Source organism: Gracilinanus agilis, chromosome 2 (assembly GCF_016433145.1).
Source record: "Gracilinanus agilis isolate LMUSP501 chromosome 2, AgileGrace, whole genome shotgun sequence".
In the NCBI taxonomy this organism is placed as follows: domain Eukaryota; kingdom Metazoa; phylum Chordata; class Mammalia; order Didelphimorphia; family Didelphidae; genus Gracilinanus; species Gracilinanus agilis.
In genome coordinates, this window is record NC_058131.1 from 153,844,070 (window position 1) to 153,863,136 (window position 19,067).

General features: G+C 40.3%; 1 protein-coding gene across 1 annotated transcript in view; it reads right to left on the reverse strand.

Annotated features, from left to right (window-relative positions):
* The window catches only part of LOC123233403 (serine/threonine-protein kinase 10-like), a 52,263-nt gene extending 35,697 nt beyond the window's left edge, over positions 1 to 16,566 (reverse strand). The window contains exons 1-3 of the mRNA XM_044659517.1: positions 16,486 to 16,566; positions 5,020 to 5,226; positions 761 to 809 (exon numbers count right to left, since the gene is read on the reverse strand). Of these exons, the coding sequence (XP_044515452.1) occupies positions 761 to 809; positions 5,020 to 5,226; positions 16,486 to 16,566 (337 nt within the window). The remainder of the gene's footprint in view (positions 1 to 760; positions 810 to 5,019; positions 5,227 to 16,485) is intronic.
* Positions 16,567 to 19,067: the final 2,501 nt, after the last annotated feature.

Below are 19,067 nucleotides of genomic sequence, written 5' to 3' on the forward strand. Positions count from 1 at the left end.
ATCATCATCGTACTCATGCCAGCATTTATGCAGTGTCCCAAAAACTTTTTGGCACATTCTGGAGAGTGCTTTAAGGTTTGCAAATCCCTAATGCTTTAGAAGTCCACATGGATAGGGGCGGGTAGGTAGCTCATTGGATAGAGAGAAAGGACTGGAGACAGGAGGTCCTGGGTTCAAATGTGGCCTCAGACATTTCTAGCTGTGTGCCCTTGATTCCAATTCCCTAGCCTTTATAGTTCTTCTGCCTTGGAACCATTACTTAGTATTGATTCTAAGAATGGAGGTAAGGGTTTTTAAAAAAACAAAATGATTTTCTTGTCAATTAGCTTAGCTGACATTGCAAAATGTATCACAGGAATCACTATATTTTTCACCAGCACTGTCACACTCACTGAGTGAGTTGCCATTTGTCTAGTTATATATGACTATTCAATTCAACAGAAATTTATTGAGCATTAAATTTTTTTTACATATATTATCTCATTTGATCCTCAAGACAGTTCTGGGAGTAGGTACTATTGTTATTCCCACTTCACAGTTGAGGAAACTGAGGCTGCCAGGTTAAATCACTTGCCCAGAGTGACACAGCTAATAAAGCATCAGAGGCAAGATTTGAATTTAGCTCTTCTTGATTCCAAGGCCATGGGGGAGTTTGAAGAACACCAGAGATTCTTGGGGACAGGCACTTTTCAAGTGCTATATCATCAGAATGGTGGACTACTAGGCTGTGATGAAGTGATAGCCTAAGGAATATACTCACCCAGAATGATGGCATCCACAGCACCCCCAGGGCAAAACTCAATGAGAATCTGAGAACCAAAGAGAGGAGGAGAGGGAAGAATCAAATGTCTTATTGGATCTCTCTGGTGCTACATCTTCCTCTCTGACATACACCTGACCCGTGAGAGTGTGTGCGTGTGTATGTATATATACTCTAACATTTACCCCTCTCACATTTACCTACACAGCCCACTGCATGCACTAGGTTGAGGACCTGTGTTTGAATCCCACCTCTGCTCCCTACAATTTCCATGACCTTAAGACAACTCGGTTACCTCTTCTCTACAGTGCGGGGATCAGACTCTGATCTCTAAATTCCCTTCCAGCCCTAAATGAATGATCCCATGACCTATCCACCCATAGGTGTTCTTCAAATACAGCTCTACATCACATTATGTACATCCCCACATGCATGTATTCATGGTCCTTCTAGATAGACCTACCTACCCAAATGTTGCAGACTGTAATACCTTTACAGCATAGCCTCAAGGAATCACCAGAGCCTCAGAGAGATTAAGTGACTGTCCAGCAAGCATCAGAGACTCTGGGTTCTTCTTGACTTCAAGTCTAGAAATCTTTCTATTATTCCATAGCGCTTCTCTCTACTAGTGAATGATCTAACAAAAGCATAAGTGCTAGTTTGTTGCAAGCTCTGTTAGATATTGGGGGAAAGAACATCTTTATCTTCAAGGAGAGCAAGTTCTGAAAGTGGAAAGGGCATTGGACTTGGGGGCCAGAAGTCTGATCCTGGCTCTTCTAGCTATGAGACTGTGGATGTATAACTTAAGGGAGGGGGAAGGCAATAAGCATTTATATAGTGCCTACTGTGTGCTAGGCACTCTGTTAAGTACCTTCTTTTTTTTTTAAACAAATGTTGTCTTATTTGATCCTCACAACTATGATAATTAGATTAATTCTACACTGCCCATCTTTAGATTTAATCACCAAAGGTGAAAACATCTCCAATTTTGGGAGGTCTGTAACCCATGTGTGCTAGAGTGAGTGAAGAATCAGAATCAACTGACTGACCCCTAGGCAGTCCTAAGAGAAGTGCCTGTTGTGATTGGACACACATACTAGGAGGAAGGCACAGGAAATGATGCATAAGTGACCCTTTAAAAAGAGAGAGTTGAGTGAGTCAGGGGGTCTTCTGGTGAAGGAGCTCTTCTGGTTCATGGAGGAATGCTGGCTGGGACTCTGAGACCTTGGTGAGACCTTTCTTAAATCTTCCTTTGGAATTCCACGCAGTGAGTTTAAAGATGGAATCTTCCTGAACTTCTCTTAAGGAAGTTCCTTTTAATAGAGACTCTGTAACTGAAGCTTTCGCTTCATTCGCCTCCGACCCTCCTCCCCCAGCCCTCTGGACCTCTGGTCCTCTGACTCTTGGCTTGGGTTAATTAGATCTACCAGGATTAACTAGAGATTCAAAGTAATTTACCTACTGTGTTAGATTCTTATTTCCTTATTTCTTTTTCCTCTTCTTAATTGTAAATAAATTTCCATAAAAGTCAATTTTGACTTGAGGTTATTCCTTAATTGGGGATTTCCCCCCCTGGAGACCAGTCTTTAATATATTCCCCCAAAACCCCCTTTTCCCCTTACATCACAACCCTGGGAGGTAGGTACTATTACTGACCCCATTTTACAGTTGAAGAAATTGAGACAAACAGAGGTTAAGTGACTTTGCTCAGGGTCACACAGATAACAAGACTTGGCAGTTAGAAGGGTGAGTTCTGGTTCTTCTAGTTGTATGACTGTGGGTGGGTCATTTAACTTATCTGAGCTTCAGTTCCCTCATCTGTAAAATGGGGACAAAATTTACTTGTATTAGCTACTTATGTAAATATGAATCACTTTTCCCTTGCCTTCTTCCTTCATTATTTCTTTATGATGGGATACTTTGTAAATGCAAATTCACAGTGCTCAAGAAATGAAAAAAAAACTGGCAAAATAAATTGTTTTCAGGTGGGTATGATGAAAAAGAGTCAGAACACAGAAAAGAGGAAGACCAAGCCAAACAGGGTGGAGACAGATGTGTGAGCCAGAAATTTAGGATGGAACCTAGAGAAATGGAGCAGAACAGTTAGAAAACAAGGAAGAGTCAAAGAGACACCTCCTTGATCACATGGTTTTATGGGGACATGAATGGGGATATAGACTCTAAATGATCTCTCTATTGCAGATAGTAATAATATGGAAATGGGTTTTGGTCAATGATACATGTAAAACCCAGTGGAATTGTTTATTGGCTACGGGAGTGGGCAGGGAGGAGGGGAGGGAAAGAATATGAATCATGGAACCATGGCAAAATATTCTTAAATAAAAAAAATTTTTAAAAGAGTCTATGAGAAGCACCCAGCTTGGAGTTGGAGCAAAGAGAAGGAGCTCTGGATTGGGCTGGGGCCAGATGAAGAGGTGAGACAGGCATAGGAAATCCATGACTGAGGAGAGTCTTAGGTTTAAAAATTTCTCTTTAAAACTGGTTCCAGCCCCAGGATTGATCAAAGCACACTTGTAGACAGAGTATCTTACTTTCCAACCTGCTGTTCTCACTTCCTGAAACAAGGATAGCAGCCTTTGGTGAAAACAAACTGTCCCTTAGGACCTCATAGGACCTGATTGCTGGTGCCGAATTTTTACCTACCTGACTTCCTGGATTTCTGGTCCTTGCCTTTCTTGACTTTGCTACTCCAGTTTACCTTGTCAGGGTTGGTGGCTTCTTTCCAGTTTTTTGACTGCTTGTGACCACAGGTAACCAGGGAGAGATTTCCTGCCTTTTGTCATGACTTTCTGGTTTATAGCTTTTACTCTGCCTTAACTATCTACTGATTTCTGGCATGAATGCCCACTCCTAACCCATGGTTTGCTGATAAAAGACCTAGATGCCTTGCCTTTGTCTTTCTTCCTCTCAACCATTTCAGAGCAGGACCGGCTCTGTCCTGCTGGGCCCCTGCCCTTGCATGTTACTGAAGAAGGTATATCCCCTATGTTGGACAAAGCTGGATCCTCTAATCATATTGGATGCTGGAAATTTGTGTACTTGTATTAAACTTGTGCTTCTAGCCTACTTGTATTATATTAAAGTGATTTCTTGAACTCTACCCAGTTGGCCAAGAATGATAATTCGGAGAGAGACGATATGAACCCAAGCCAGGAGCCTAATAAAGATCCACCCCTCTCCTTTAATCTAGGAGACTCTTAGTTGGCATGCCCCTGGAATTTAGTAACTTAAGGTCTCAGATTGTATCTTGGGTTTATTTTCTTCTGTTCCACGAGTCCTGTGATTCAGGAATACTTTGGGTTAAAGAGAACAACCATATTGCATTTTTCTCTTTAGTAGACTATGAGAAGGCTAAAGAACATTTGTCATTTCTTTTTCTTTTTTTTTTTAAGCTCTTATTTTCCTCCTTAGAATCAATACTGTGTATTGGTTTCAAAGCAGAAGAGTGGTTAAGGTTAGGCAATGGGAATTGAGTGGCTTTCCCAGGGTCATACAGCTAAGAAGTATCTGAGGTCAGATTTGAACTCAGGACCTCCCATCTCTGGGTTTAGCTCTTGATTCCTAACTACCTACTTGCCCCAAATTTGTCATTTCTTTTTAAAAAATTTTATTTAATTGCTTAATTAAGAAAAATTTCCCATGGTTAAATGATAAATATTCTTTCCCTCCCCTCCTCCCACCCCCTCTCCTGTAGCCAACACGCAATTCCACTGGGTTTTACATGTGTCATTGATCAAGACCTAAAATTTGCCATTTCTTAACAACTCCATGCTTTGCCAATTGGGTGGAGTTCAAGAAACTATTATGATGTAAATAGTGGAATTTAGGCTTAATACAAGTAAATAAATATTAATATGACCTCTGTTTGACCACAACTTTCTTGTGGTTTCAGGGCTTTAATGTTTAAGCTGAACAGCATCAGAGCCCTAGATCAGTGGGCAGTAACCACCATCACAGCCTTTTCCGTCTCCCTTTGTCCTTTTTTTCCCCAAAGAATTCATCTTCCTTCATTTCACTGAGGCATAAAAAGGGTGGCTATTGTATCATGAACTAAGTCACCCAACAACAGCAAGGATAGAATGAGGACTGTAAGCTAGACCTCCAGACTCTCAAATGGAGAGGCCTCTATCTAGCTGACTACATATATTCCATGAACAAGCTAACCGTGAAAGCAATACAGATGCTCTGATCACATACAATCGTGAACGGCTTAGTCCTTGTAAGCTCCACCCACTTACCCACAGTTTGCCCTCCCAGTAAAGGGCATCCAGTAGTTGGACAATGTTTGGATGGTCACAGCCAGCCAAGATGTCAATTTCCATGATGTAATCCTCCAGCTCTTCTTCATTCTGCGTCTCAATCACTTTGGCTGCAGCCAAGACCCCAGTCTCCTTGTTCTGAGCCTGGAAGATGCAGACACAAATAACTCCTTCTTGAGTCAGCTCCTAGCTTCCTCAACTTTCCCATAACCACCTTACAAAAGGAATAGAGGGAGCCAGGGTTCTATTGATTTATAAGCTCCCCCAGGAACAATGGCCATGCTTTATTCAATAGCTGTCTCATGAGGAAGTGAGCTTCTGGTCACCAGAGATCTTTAAGTAGAAGGCTGGTTAACATGAAGCAGGGATGCTGCAGAGAGGATTCACGCTTGAGAAAGGGGTTGGATTGGATGTCCTCGAAGACCTCTTCTAACTCTAGGAATCTAGGATTTATAATTCTTTATAGGTTATATCTATATAGAGACAGAACTCTATCACTATCTCTTGTCTCAAAAGCCTTAGTGCGGTTTAAAGCTTTAATAAGCTCAAGATTGCACTGACATCCTCTGTGTGTGTATTTCTCTCTCTCTCTCTCTCTCTCTCTCTCTCTCTCTCTCTCTCTCTCTCTCTCTCTTTCTCTCTCTCTCTCTCTCTCTCTCTCTCTCTCTCTCTCTCTCTCTCTCTCTCTCTCTCCCTCTCTCTCCCTCTCTCTCCATCTATCTATTTATATAAACTGTAGTGCCTAATGCAGTATATTGCCCACAGTAGGCTTGTTCAGTGAATGAACGAATGAATTTCTGGTGAACTTGTGGACTTATTGGGTAGCCTTAACTTTGAGTCTTGGCATTTTTCTTCAACCAGTGGATCAATAACCATTTATTTAATGTCTACTCTATGTCAGGCGCTATGTTAAGAACTTTTCTTCATGATGTGAGCAGGACCTTAAGAAAGTAGTTCTCCAACCTTTTTTTTCCAGCACCCCTTACCTTTTGGGTGCTTGCCTATTCCCTCACTAATTCATTCATTGGGTAAGTACTCATCAAATACCTACTATGTGCCATCTTCCTATGTTATCATGTTGTTGCTACCTCAAAGTTGTCCAGCCCCTTCCTTCCAACCTGTTATATTTCATTGGTATAGCCTATGTGTCTACTCTTTCTGGGCACAACCCCAGGCTTCTGACCCTTCTGGTTTCCCCCCACCCACTTTTATTCAAACTTTTCTATTCTCGTCTGTTTTTTTTGGTTGTTGTTTCTTTTTATTGTGTGACTTATTTGCTAAATGATTTTGGGGAAATCACTTCAGCAACCAAAGCCTTAGTTACTCCATCTCATATGTAAATATTTGCAAAAACTATGCCTACCTTATTCAGTCTAGGCAAAGATCAAATAAAATCATGTTTGTAAAGTACTTAGTAATCATCAAGAACTTTTTCCTCAAGCTCTACATTTATACAGACTGGTTTTAATCTTTGGAGGTTGCCAAATAATAATTCTTTCTTTCTTTCCTTCCACTCAGAATTTTCCCTGTGAAATCTCAGATGTAGCTCATAACTAGGTCTTTATACATGTGACTACTAGTTACTGAACATGCACTATAGGTAACATGCACATTATGAACAGGAAAGCCTCTCTTTTGCCTCACAAAAATACAGAAAACATGGAATGCTCATAATAGAACATAATCAGTTGATTTACTTATTTCATGAGTTGAGTAAATTTAGCCAAAAAAGACAGTTTAGAGCAGGGGTTGGCAACCTTTTTGGCCGTGAGAGCCATAAATGCCACATTTTTTAAAATGTAATTTCATGAGAGCTGTACACACTCCTGTAACAGCACCTGAAATAAAATTGACTTTATGGCTCCTGCAGAAACAGCCATATCTGACCCTCAAAAGAGCCAGATATGGCTCAAGAGCCATACGTTACCGACCCCTGGTCTAGAGTGAGGTAGTAAGGAAGAATTTATATCTTATCCTAAAAGCAAGAAGGAGCCATTGGAATTTCTTGAGCAGGGGGCATGAGATGGTCAGGTATAGTGATATATACATACATATATATATATATGTATATATATATATCAGTTTGGTGGTTGTATGGTAGAAAGATTGGATATATAGATAGATAAATGAATAAAGCCTTTATTAACTATTTTACTATGTGCCAGGTACTGTGCTAAGTGTGGGGAATATAAAGGGAGAACCCAATTGTGGGAGACAAATTAGGATGCTATTGCAATAGTCTTGGCCCGTGTTGGCTAACCTATGGCATACATGCCAGAAGGGGCTGCTCTCCTTCTCCTCTCCACCATGTCTGAGAACATTTTTCACATCACCCACCTCTCTGCCCAACAGCCCAATGGGAACACTTCCTCCCCTGTCTGGGGTAAGGGAGTGGCTCACATGGAGCATGAGAGTTGCAGTTTGGGCACTCGGTCTCTAAAAGGTTTGTCATCACTGGTCTAGGCAAAAAAGGAATGATAAACTTAACCAAGAGAGTAACTGTGTGAATAGAGAGGAGACAGATACAGGATAAATGTTAGAAGTAGAATATACAACATTTGGAAACTGATTAGAAATGAAGGGTGAGGAAGAAGGAAGAGTAGAGGATAACACTAAACTTATAAACCTGAGTGACTCAGGTCATTGCTAAAACCCTTGAAAGAAATAAGGAAGTTAGGAATAGGAAAGGGTTTTGGGAAAATATAATGATTCCTATTTTGAACATGTTGAGTGTGAGATGCCTATAAGATATTCAATTGATGGGCAGTTAATGACATAGAATTGGAGCTCAGGAATAGATTGTAAATATAATAGTTGTCTGCGTAGGGATGATAATTGAACCCAGGAATACTTGTTAAATCAACAAGAGAGAACTGAGAAAAATGGGAAGAGAGTCCAAGCCAGAGATCTGGGGCACACTCATGCATAAGGAATGGAACATGAATAATCCAGTAAAGGAAAGTGAAAAAGAATGGTCAGAGAGGTAGGAGGACAGCCAGGAAGAGTATAGAGTCATGAAAACCCAGGAAGAATGAGTGTCTAGGAGGAGGGGGTGGTCAATCATGTTAAATACTGTAGCAAGCTCAAGAAGGAGGAGGACTGAGAAAGAGTCATCAAGTTTGGCAATTAAGAGATCAATGGTAACCTTGACATGAGTAGTTTCTGTTAAGTGATAAAATTGGAAGTCAGATTACAAATAGTTGAAGGTATTAGCCTTCTCTGGGATGGTTACAGAGAAACCTGGGAAGAATTCTACAAACTGATGCAAAATGAAGTGAGCAGAACCAATTTGTACAGTGATAATAACATCATAAAGTCAAATAATTTTGAAAGACTTGGGAACTCTTATTACACAAGGATCAACATGGTTCAGAATATTCTTGATGAAATATGCTACTCATATCAGATGGAGACGTTATAGAGTCCGAATACAGACTAAAGTATCTATATCATTATAGAGAGATATATAGAAAGATTATGGATTCAAGATGCAGAATGAAGCATATATATAAACATATATGTGGTTAAAGCAGAAATTTATTTTACTTGACAAAATGTTTGTAATACAGGGTTCTGTTCTGTTTTGTTTTGTTTTGTTTTTTTTTTTTGCTTTCTCAATGAGGAGGTAGAAGGAAGAGAATTCAGTGCTGGAAAAAAAAGGTAAAATCCAACTTATAAAAGAAAGTAATATTTTCTGCTGCTGGTTCATCAGGTTGTTTGTGTTTTAGACTATGAAAATAGTCAAAATTGTTTTATCTCTTGAATATACTTTTTATTTTGGAAAGATGTAAGAGATCACAAGAATTAAGACCTCCATCTTGTTGGACCCAATATGGGTAAGTCAATTGCAAGAATTGAGAAATAAGCTGGAGGTGAGAAAGTAGAGATGACAGTAATGAGAAAGTAGAGTCGTGAATGCATACAGCTTTTTTTTCTAGGAGACTGACTTCAAAAAAGAGGAGAGATATAGCATAATGGCTTAAGAGCACTGTAGGCTCAAATGAAGTTTTTTTTTGGGGGGAGGGGTTCTTTTATTTTTAAAGATAGGGGTAAGTCACTAAAAATAGGAAAGGAACCACTGAAGAGCTCTCAATTCTCATTGCTACCACGCTAGCAGAGAATGATCAATCAAACCTCAAATATTTATTAAGTGCCTACTGTTTGCTAGGCATCATACTAAGGTGTTAAGGGTATGAGTACAAAGAGGGAAAAAAATTCCTACTCCTAGGGAGCTTACTTTCTAATGGAAGAGACAAGACAAACATACTTATATTTACAGTGAAGTTCTGAACATTTCACATCTCTGCTTAAAATCTTTCAATTGCTTTCTATTATCTTTGGATAACATACCAGTTCCTTAGTTTGGGATTCAAAGGTCACTATGAGCTGACACCATTCTTACATTTCCAAATCTTACTTTCACATTATTTCTTTTTAAATACTTTGCATTGAGTAAATGAGTGAATAAAGCGTTGTCCACTGACATTCTTGGAAATAGTCTTGTGATCTATATTTGCTTTCATTCATAGTTACACCATCTTCTCCTGTTCAGTAACTTTGGTTATGATATTTCCCATCTTTAGAATACTTTAGATCTTCTATTCCTTGCCCCTTATCCACTCCCAGTTAAATGGAAAATTTCTGAGCATTAAGGCTATGATATTGAGGAAAGGGCAATACTGGATCCAGGATTATAACTAGAGATTCTTATAACGGAGGCAAATTCAGTCTTGAGGGAATGGTGGTGCTGAGATCAGTTGAACTCACTCACATAGGTTAAAATGGGAAAGGGAGCTGCTTACTTCCTAAAAAGCCCTTGACCCTCCAATCCCTGTGACTGCAGTAAAGGTCAAAAATGAGGAAGTCAGTAGATGGGAAACTATGGTGAAGAATGGAAAATGGTTTAAGAGAGGAGCACCACTGTGATAGCACTCACTGTGATAGCCCTGAGCAGAGAAAGAAAATAGGGCAGTTATGCCATAGGGAGTAGTCTGGCAGAGGCCTGGGAATCATAAGAACAGGTTTGAAGTATACTTCCTGAATGCCAGCACCCTAGGACAGCGATGGGCAAACTATGGCTAGAAGGCCAGATGCAGCCCCCTGAAATGTTCTATTTGGCTGGGCAACATTATTCCTAATCTGACGAATACAATGAGTAGGATACAATACAATGAAACTTCCAAAGAGTTGCCTTAGAAACAGACTGACAGATGAGCATTTCCTTTCCTTTGGCCCCCTCTTTAAAAAGTTCGCCCATAACTGCCCTAGGATAATACCTTATCACCTCGCTTTATTTCTCTGACTGGGTTTCATTGATGAACCTGCTTCACCACAGGATCAAGGTTGAGTTGAATATTGAGAAGATGGGATGGTCACTTGGAATTATAGCCAGAATATCTCCTTGGCTATGCAGGGATCCATCCCTACCTCACCCCCTACCTTCTCAGAAGTAGTTTAAAAACAGAGGAACTGAAAGGAATACCATCACCAGCAAAAAGAAGTGGTCCTAGCTCCAAGAGGTAGGTTTTTAGCTTTTTGGTTTTTAGCTAGTTTACTTTATGACAGACTCATGCTGCAGCCTACCAGTAAGGATCTCTGATTCAGAATATTTCCCATATGAATATTTCCCAGAATTATCAGAATGCTTTTGTGATTAAAATTCCATCTTCCTCCTCTCTCATGCACATAACTACATTGGGATGATGGCAAAACCTCCTTACCCTACAGCTGAATCATTTATATGTGGTTCAGAATGGTCTCTGGTGATTAATACAGAATTCCTGCTCATTGCCCAGATTCATTTCTTCCTCTTCTGAAGTAAAAACAGAGGGAAACATATAGACAGTAATCATAACTTAGAATGTGAATGGGATAAACTTACCAATAAAAAGGAAGTGGATAGCAGAATGGATTAAAAACCGGAATCCTGCCATATGTTGTCTACAAGAAACATACTTGAGGCAGCTAGACATACACAGGGTAAAGATAAGAGGGTGGAGCAGAATTTACTGGGCTGCAACTGAGACAAAGAAGGCAGGAGTAGCAATTATGATCTCAGATAAAGATAAAGCAAAAGTAGATTTCATTAAAAGAGACAAGGAAGGTAATTACATCTTGATGAAAGGCAGTATAAATAAAGAAGAAATTTCTCCCTCCTTCTGCCACCCTCCCACACTCTCAGAAGAGATCTTAGGGTTGGGAAGAGGAAAGGAAAGGATGGGAGACGGAAAAAGATCAGAGAGAAAGAAAGTCTGTGTGGAACCCAACTCAATACTGGGCTCCTATCCAGCAGCAGGAAGTTCTGTGAATAGAGTCAGCAAAATCTGAGTTCAAATTTGATCTCAGTCACTTACTAGCTGTGTGATCCTGGCAAACCACTGAACCTTTGTTTGCTTCAGATGTAAAGTGAGGATAAGAATAGAACCTATCTCACAGGGCTGTTGTGAGAATCAAATGAGATAATCCTCATAAAAAAACCACTTAGCACAGTGCCTGGCACAAAGTAGACATACATTCATTCCCTTCTCTTTCCTTCCACTTTCCCACATCTATACCACAACAACTGTCTAAATTCTTATCTTGGCTCCTCCCTCTCTGCCAGCGTTTCTCAGTTTCCTTCTATACAATCCTTGCCCCACTCCCCTCTCTGGTCCCCACTTGATGCAGAGAAGACCTATACATTGAACCTTCCAGTTAAGAGGAAATCATTGTGGTTTCCTATTCTCCTCCATTCAGAGAGACTGACAGGAAGTGCAGCTCAGCACCAAGACCTCATTTTCTATCTCTTGCCCTAGATCATACAAATTTCATCATTCACAGAGAAGATGCATTCCGTCGTACTGAAGCTTAGCCACCAATTTAAACCATCAGTCATTCCAAGTCTGTCTTTACCTCCCCTCCTAGTTTATTGAGAAAAAGAATTTTCTGTTATTGGCTAATATATGGGAAGAGAGATGATTTGTTTCATTTCACAATAGAACAGAGGAACCCAGACTTCGAGAAGCGATTTGGATAAGCTTATTTGGAACATCTTTGGCAAGACTGACCACTATGGGTTCCAAAGGACAGATGGCGAAAAACACTTAGCTCCTTTGACAGAAGGTTGAGGGGTTAAGGGTGTGGAATGCTGTCAGACATGGACACTATGTCACCTTGTTTCCTTAATTGTTTTTCTTTGTTAAAAGGGAAGTTTTTGGAATCATTTCTTGGGATAAGTAACCTTTCTAGAAAGTATGAAGGGAAAAAAAAATCTCTCCTCAGAGGGGCTTATATTCACATGGGAGAGATAAGAAGTACATATATAAATATATACAGCACAAGTGTATGTAAGTAACTATAAATTATATTAGTAGAGATACCATATATGTATGCTATTTGTTGTTGAATGATTTCCAGTCGTGTCTGATTCTTTGTGATCCCATTTAGGGTTTTCTTGGCGAAGATACCAAAGTGGTTTGCCATTTTTTTCTCCAGTCCATTGGACAGATGAGAAAACTAAGGCAAGCAGGATTAAGTGACTTGCCTAGGGTCACCCAGCTAGTAAGTATCTGAGGCTAGATTGAGACAAAGGAACATACCTTCCTGACTCCAGGCCTGGCACTCAACCTACTGGGCCACCTAGTTGCACCATAACATATATGAATGCTTTATACAACATGTATAAGACCTAAATGTATGCCGCCACACAGTTATAAGCATGCACAGTGTATGCATGTAAACACACATGCACATTTTAGACGTAAGACAAACATGTATATTCATGCACATACTGTGTATGTTTATAATTGTGTGGTGGCATACATTTAGGTTTCATGCATGTTGTACAAAACATACATATATCTTAACTGGTCCTTTTAATCTAATTTAATTTTAATATAATTAAGTGAGATCATAACTGGACAGCACTTAGCACCATACCTGGCACATAAGAGATGCTATAGAAATGTTAGCTACCATGATTATTATTATTTTATCTTTATTTATTTTTGTTATTAATTTCATTGTGATGAGAGTATCTGAGAGGTAGTACTCTCTGTGTTTTGCCGTGGTGCTCTGGACCATCTAGGGCTAGCTTTGGTTATAGATAATGTAAATGTGGCCTTGCTCTGGCAGGAGTATTAAATTTATAACTTGGGTGTTCTGGTTTGTCACTGTTTTTGCTAATGGGAGGGATACTGGTGTGGGTGATTCCCCGAGGGAGTCTAAACTGCCAAGCTTTCCTCTTTGGTTTTGGATGTCAGTTTTGTGCTTCCATCTGGATGGGGGTGTCTTTCTCTAGGAATTCACAACATTTCAAACAAATGAATGAAGCAACACTATGGATTTGGCTCGGGAGGAACTGACCTGGGACACTCTCGAGCTTCCATATCCTGGCTCTGTCATCCCAGTTCAGTTTAGCTTTTGCTTCCTACTGTTCCAGGAATGGACAGAATCATCTTTCAGCCTGATACAAGAGGTTAACCTAAAACAGTTAGTCTTTCTCTACAGACTTGCTGGTTCACATATTTCCTAGGTCAGAGAGGTAATAAGAGACCTTTTAGAGCTCTGGTTCACATGCAGAATGTTATAAAATACGAGAGCTGGGAAAGGACCTTAGCGTTACTGTAGTCCAAACCCTTCATTTCATAGAGGAATAAATTCATGCAGCCTTTTTTTCTCAACCAAAGAGGAACATTGGCGCAAAAAGGGAGAACCCTGGGGGTAGCTAGGTGGCTCAGTGGATTGAGAGCCAAGCCTAGAGATGGGAGGTCCTAGGTTCAGATAAGATCTCAGACACTTCCTAGCTGTGTGACCCTGGGCAAGTCACTTACCTCCCCCATTGCCTAGCCCTTACCACTCTTCTGCCTTGGAACCAATACACAGTATTGATTTTAAGATAGAAGATAAGGGTTTAAAAAAAAAAGGAAGAATACTATTCTAGGACTTAAGGCTTTGAGGAAAAAGGAAAGAGAAAGGGTGTTAAATCAAGAAACTGTCAGACAGAGATGGAGAGTGATGACTGAGAACAATAGAGATACCAAGGAAGAGCAAAAAAGATGGTGTCAACAGAGACAGTCCTCTAAGGCAGTGATGGGCAAACTACAGCCCTAGGGTCAGATGAAGGTACCTAGAAATGTTCTATGTCACCAGGAGACATTATTCCTAATCTGACGAATACAATGAGGAGGATACAATACGATGAAACTTCAAAAGAGTTGCCTTAGAAACAGACTGACAGATGAGCATTTCCTTTCCTTTGGCCCCCTCTTTAAAAAGTTTGCCCATCATTTCTCTAAGGGAAGGGAATGAGCATTTATATAGTACCTACTATGTGCCAGATGCTGTGCTAAGTGCTTTTGTTCAAATTATCTCATTTGATCCTCATAACAGCTTTGTGAGGAAGGTGTCATTATTATCCTTATTTTATTTTTGAGGAAACTGAGGCAACTGAAGCTAAGTGAATTGCCCAGGATCATACTTGAAATTAATAAGCATCTTAGGTCACATTTCAATTTATCTTCCTGTCTCCAGGCTTTATCCACTGTGCTACCAGCTGCCTCTAATAGCGGCAGAGACAGATATTTGCTCAGCAATCATAGGAGCAGCAGGCATTGCAGTGGATAGAGTGCCAGGCCTGGAGTCAGGAAGACTCATCTTTCTGTGTTTAAATCTGGTTTCAGATACCTACTAGCCATGTGGCCCTGGGCAAGTCCCTTAACCATCTTTGCCTCATTCTCCCCATCTGTAAAATAAGCTGGAGAAGGAAATGACAAACCATTACAGTATCTTTGCGAAGAAAACCCCAAATGGCATCATGTAGAGTTGGGCACGACTGAAAAACAATTGAACAGCAACATTTATATATAATAATAAAGAAATATATTAAATATGTATACCAGTGCTATTAAATATATTAATATACAAAATTAATATTATATAGTTACAAAGAAATATAACTAATAAATATAAAGAAATAATTATAAAATAATTATTTTACTTGCAGCACAATGTTGACCCTTATAGGACAGAAGATAATTAAGTTATGATCTTTGTCATTAAAGAGTTTATAGTTATGTGGTATGAATTATAACACATATGCAAACATGTAATACTATGTAGTATGTAAAATATATGATATATTGTAATATGTACATGAGATCAGATATACAATGTGTCTGCAAAAGTTATTTTTTTTTAAAACCCTTAACTTCTGCGTATTGGCTCCTAAGTGGAAGAGTGGTAAGGGCGGTCAATGGGGGTCAAGTGACTTGCCCAGGGTCACACAGCTGGGAAATGTCTGAGACCAGATTTGAACCTAGGACCTCCTGTCTCTAGGTCTGGCTCTCAATCCACTGAGCTACCCAGCTGCCCCCTGCAAAAGTTTTAATGTAGTGTAAAGCTTTAATAGCATGTTGTACTCCAAAAGTCTTAGGACATTTAAAAGCTTTTAATAACTATCGATTAGCAGGACAGTTAGGTGGCTCAGAGAGTCAGGTCTAGACTTAGGCGGTCTTGGGTTCAAATTTGGCCTCAGACACTTCCTAGCTATGTGACCCTGGGCAAGCCACTTAACCCCAATGATTTCATCCCTATGGCTCTTCTGCCTCGGAATCAATACTTAGTGTCAATTTTAAGACAGACGGTAAGGGTTTTTTTTTAATAGCCTTTAAACACTTATTTAATAACTACTGAGGTTTAAAAATATCTTAGACTTTTTGGATACTCTGTACAAAGCTCTTTATAGACACACGGTAGCTATTGCTATTACTATATTGCTATATTTCAGTTACAGTTATTCCATTTATTATGGCTGCTGTCGATCAGTATACACGGTGTATACCGTCTCCCTTCTCTGCAGCAGAATTGGACACTCTGAGATCAAAGACGGGGTTCATGCTTTTGTCTCTGGTTCCTTAGCACCTGGCAGCACAATGCCCAGAACATAGTAGGTGTTTGGTGAATAGCTGTCAAATTGAACCGAGTAACTGAAATTTCATCACCATTTTGCAAAATAGAATGTGACAGGAATACAAGAAATCAAAGAGGGCCACAGGGAGAAAAACGTTTGTGATGGGCAAACGTTGCAAACTATAAATGTTACAGACAACTCTGAAAGTGTATAGTGCGGGAGGGACGGAGGAAGGAGGGCAGGAAGTCCAATATCTAGGTTGGCATCAAGAAGACCTAGTGTTGTAGAGCGGGTATTAGACTCTTAGGAGCCACTGGGTTTACTCCTATCTTAGAGACTTACTAGTGGTGTGACCTTGGGCAAGTTGTTTACCCTCTCTGGGCTTCAGTTTTCTCAACCATAAAATGAGAGGGCTGGATGGGAAGGGCTGTAAGTGCAATTTAGCTCTAAATCTACAATATAGCAGGCAGTATCATCACACACAGGAGAAATTGCAGATATATCTCAGAGGATAAGAGAAAAGATAAAAAAAGCTGGCAGTAGACTGGCTGATGTGCCTTTTGGACAAAGTCTGCAGCAATCCGGAAACCAAAGCTACTGTTGCTGACATTTCCAAATCCTCCCCAAGGGACAGTCATAACCACTTCTGAGTTAATAAGTACCCAGCTGTCAAATGAGCTGAAGAAGGAAATGGCAAACTACTCTATGGAATCTTTGCCAAGAAAACCCCAAAGAGGAGTCATGAAGAATTGGGCATAACTGAAAAATGACAACACAAAACAACAAAGCTTTTCCAGTCACTTGCAACAGTTCTGGGACTTAGAGACTTTCTCAAGAGTCAGACAAGTCAGTTGGACAACAACCATTTATTAAACATCAACTACATCAATAAACATTTATGAAGTGCCTAGTACATGCCAGGCACCGTGTGTGCCAAGAACTGTGTAAAGTGCCAGGAATACAAAGAAATACAAAGTGCTTGACCTCAAGGAGCTTATAGTCTAATGATAAAGATTACATGCAAAAAGCAATGCATGTATAAAATATCTGGAGTAGATAGAAGGTATTCATAGAGAAGGTGTTAACATTAAGGGCAACAAGGAGACTCAGTGGACAGAGAGCCAGGCCTTGGAGATAGGATGTTCTGGGTTCAAATCCAGCCTTAGACACTTCCTAGCTTGGGCAAGTCATTTGACTCCCATTGCCTAGCCCTCACACTTCTGCCTTGGAACTAATGCTTAGTATCAATTCTAAGACAGGAGGTAAGGGCTTATTTAAAAAATACAAACCTGAAGGAGGAGCAAGCAAGAGGTTTATTTTATTCATTCAAAGGAAGACTAGAGACTAAGGTGGGGAGGAAAGTGGGTAGTAAAGCATATAAGGCATTGGCCACAAAGGAAGGACACTATCCCATTGGCTGCAGAATCATGATAACCTAATAGGTGTCAGCAGATGGTTGGAGAAATTATTCTTTGACCCTAGCGTGCTCAGCATTAGCTCTTTGATCACTCCTAATCATTGAGGGTAATAACTATGGTCTTATCTCTCCCATCAGGGCAGCATGCCAATGCCCCACCTCGGGACCCACACCTACTAAACTAGGGCAGTGGGTTGGCACCACACCCTTAATAGAGTGCACTGCCGGCACATTAGGGTAGTAGGACAGTCAACCATTGGAGCAATGCTACAAGTGGCAGAGAACACAGGGAGACCACCATGAAAAGGCTAGATCCAAAAGAAGTCTGCAGACTTCCTTGCATGTAAAGCTGATGTAGCCATGATCTTGTCACTGTTTTTAGGCCACAGGCCCTCCATGTCTTCTCAATCCACGTGGGTCTTGTCCATGTCCTCCTTCAAATCCTCTGTGGAAGATTTACCCTCTCCACTGGAGGCCTTCTGCTAGTCTAGACCTTTCCCCTTCCCTTCTGTCTTAGAATCAATATTAAGTGCTGTTTTTAATGCAGAAGAACAGTAAAGGTTAGGCAATCAGAGATAAGTGACTTGTCCAGTGTCCCATGGCTAGGAAGTGCCCAAGGCCAGATTTGAAGCCAAGACCTTCAGTTTATAGGCCTGGCCTTTTATCTGCTGAGCCACCAACTGCCCCTTGGTCTAGATCAGTGATTCCCAAAGTGGGTGCCACTGCTCCCTGGTGGGTGCTGCAGTGATCCAGGGGAGCGGTGATGGCCACAGGGGCATTTATCTTTCCTATTAATTGCTATTAAAATTTAAAAAATTTAATTTCCAGGGGTGCTAAGTAATATTTTTTCTGGAAAGGGGGCAGTAGGCCAAAAAAGTTTGGGAACCACTGGTCTAGATCTTTTAATATTTTTGTCGTTAAATCAATAAGTCAATAAACAAGCATTTATTAGGCACCTACTATGTTCCAGGACTGCTGACACAAAGAAAAGCAAAAGTACTACCCTTAATGATTTCCCATTCTCATGGTGGAGACAACATGAAAATAATTGGACATATATGATCACACAGAGTAAATGGAAGATTATCTCAGAGGGCAATCACTGGCATAGAAGGAAAAACCTCCTGTAGAAGGTAGGATTTGAGCTGAAATTTTGAAGAAAACTAGGGAGACCAGGGAATCAGGAAGACCAGAATTCGAATCTGGCCCCAGATACTTATTACCTTTATAACTCTAGGCAAGTCCCTTAACCATGTTTGTCTCATTTTCCTCATCCGCAAAATGAGCTGGAGAACCACTCCAGGATCTTTGCCAAGAAAACTTGGAATGGAGTCACAAAGAGTCAGACACGACTATAAATGACTAGGCAACAACAACAAAAGAGAAGGTAGGAGATGTAAGTGAGGAGGCATAACATTCCAGGCACACAAGACAGTCAGAGAAAATACTTGGAATCAGGAGATGGAGAATCATGTCCAAGCAACATATTACAAGTAGGCCAGTGTTTCTAGAGCTTAGAGTACTGCTGAGAGATGTAAAGGGTTTTAAATACCAAATGGAGAATTTTGTATTTGATTCTGGAGGTAATAGGGAGCTACTGTTGGTAATTGAGTTGGGGTGGGGTGGAGAATGACATGGTCAGATTTGCACTTTAGGAAAGTCACTTTGGCAGCTGTGTGGAGTTGAGAATATTTTATGGTACCAGTTTAACACTCAAGGTGC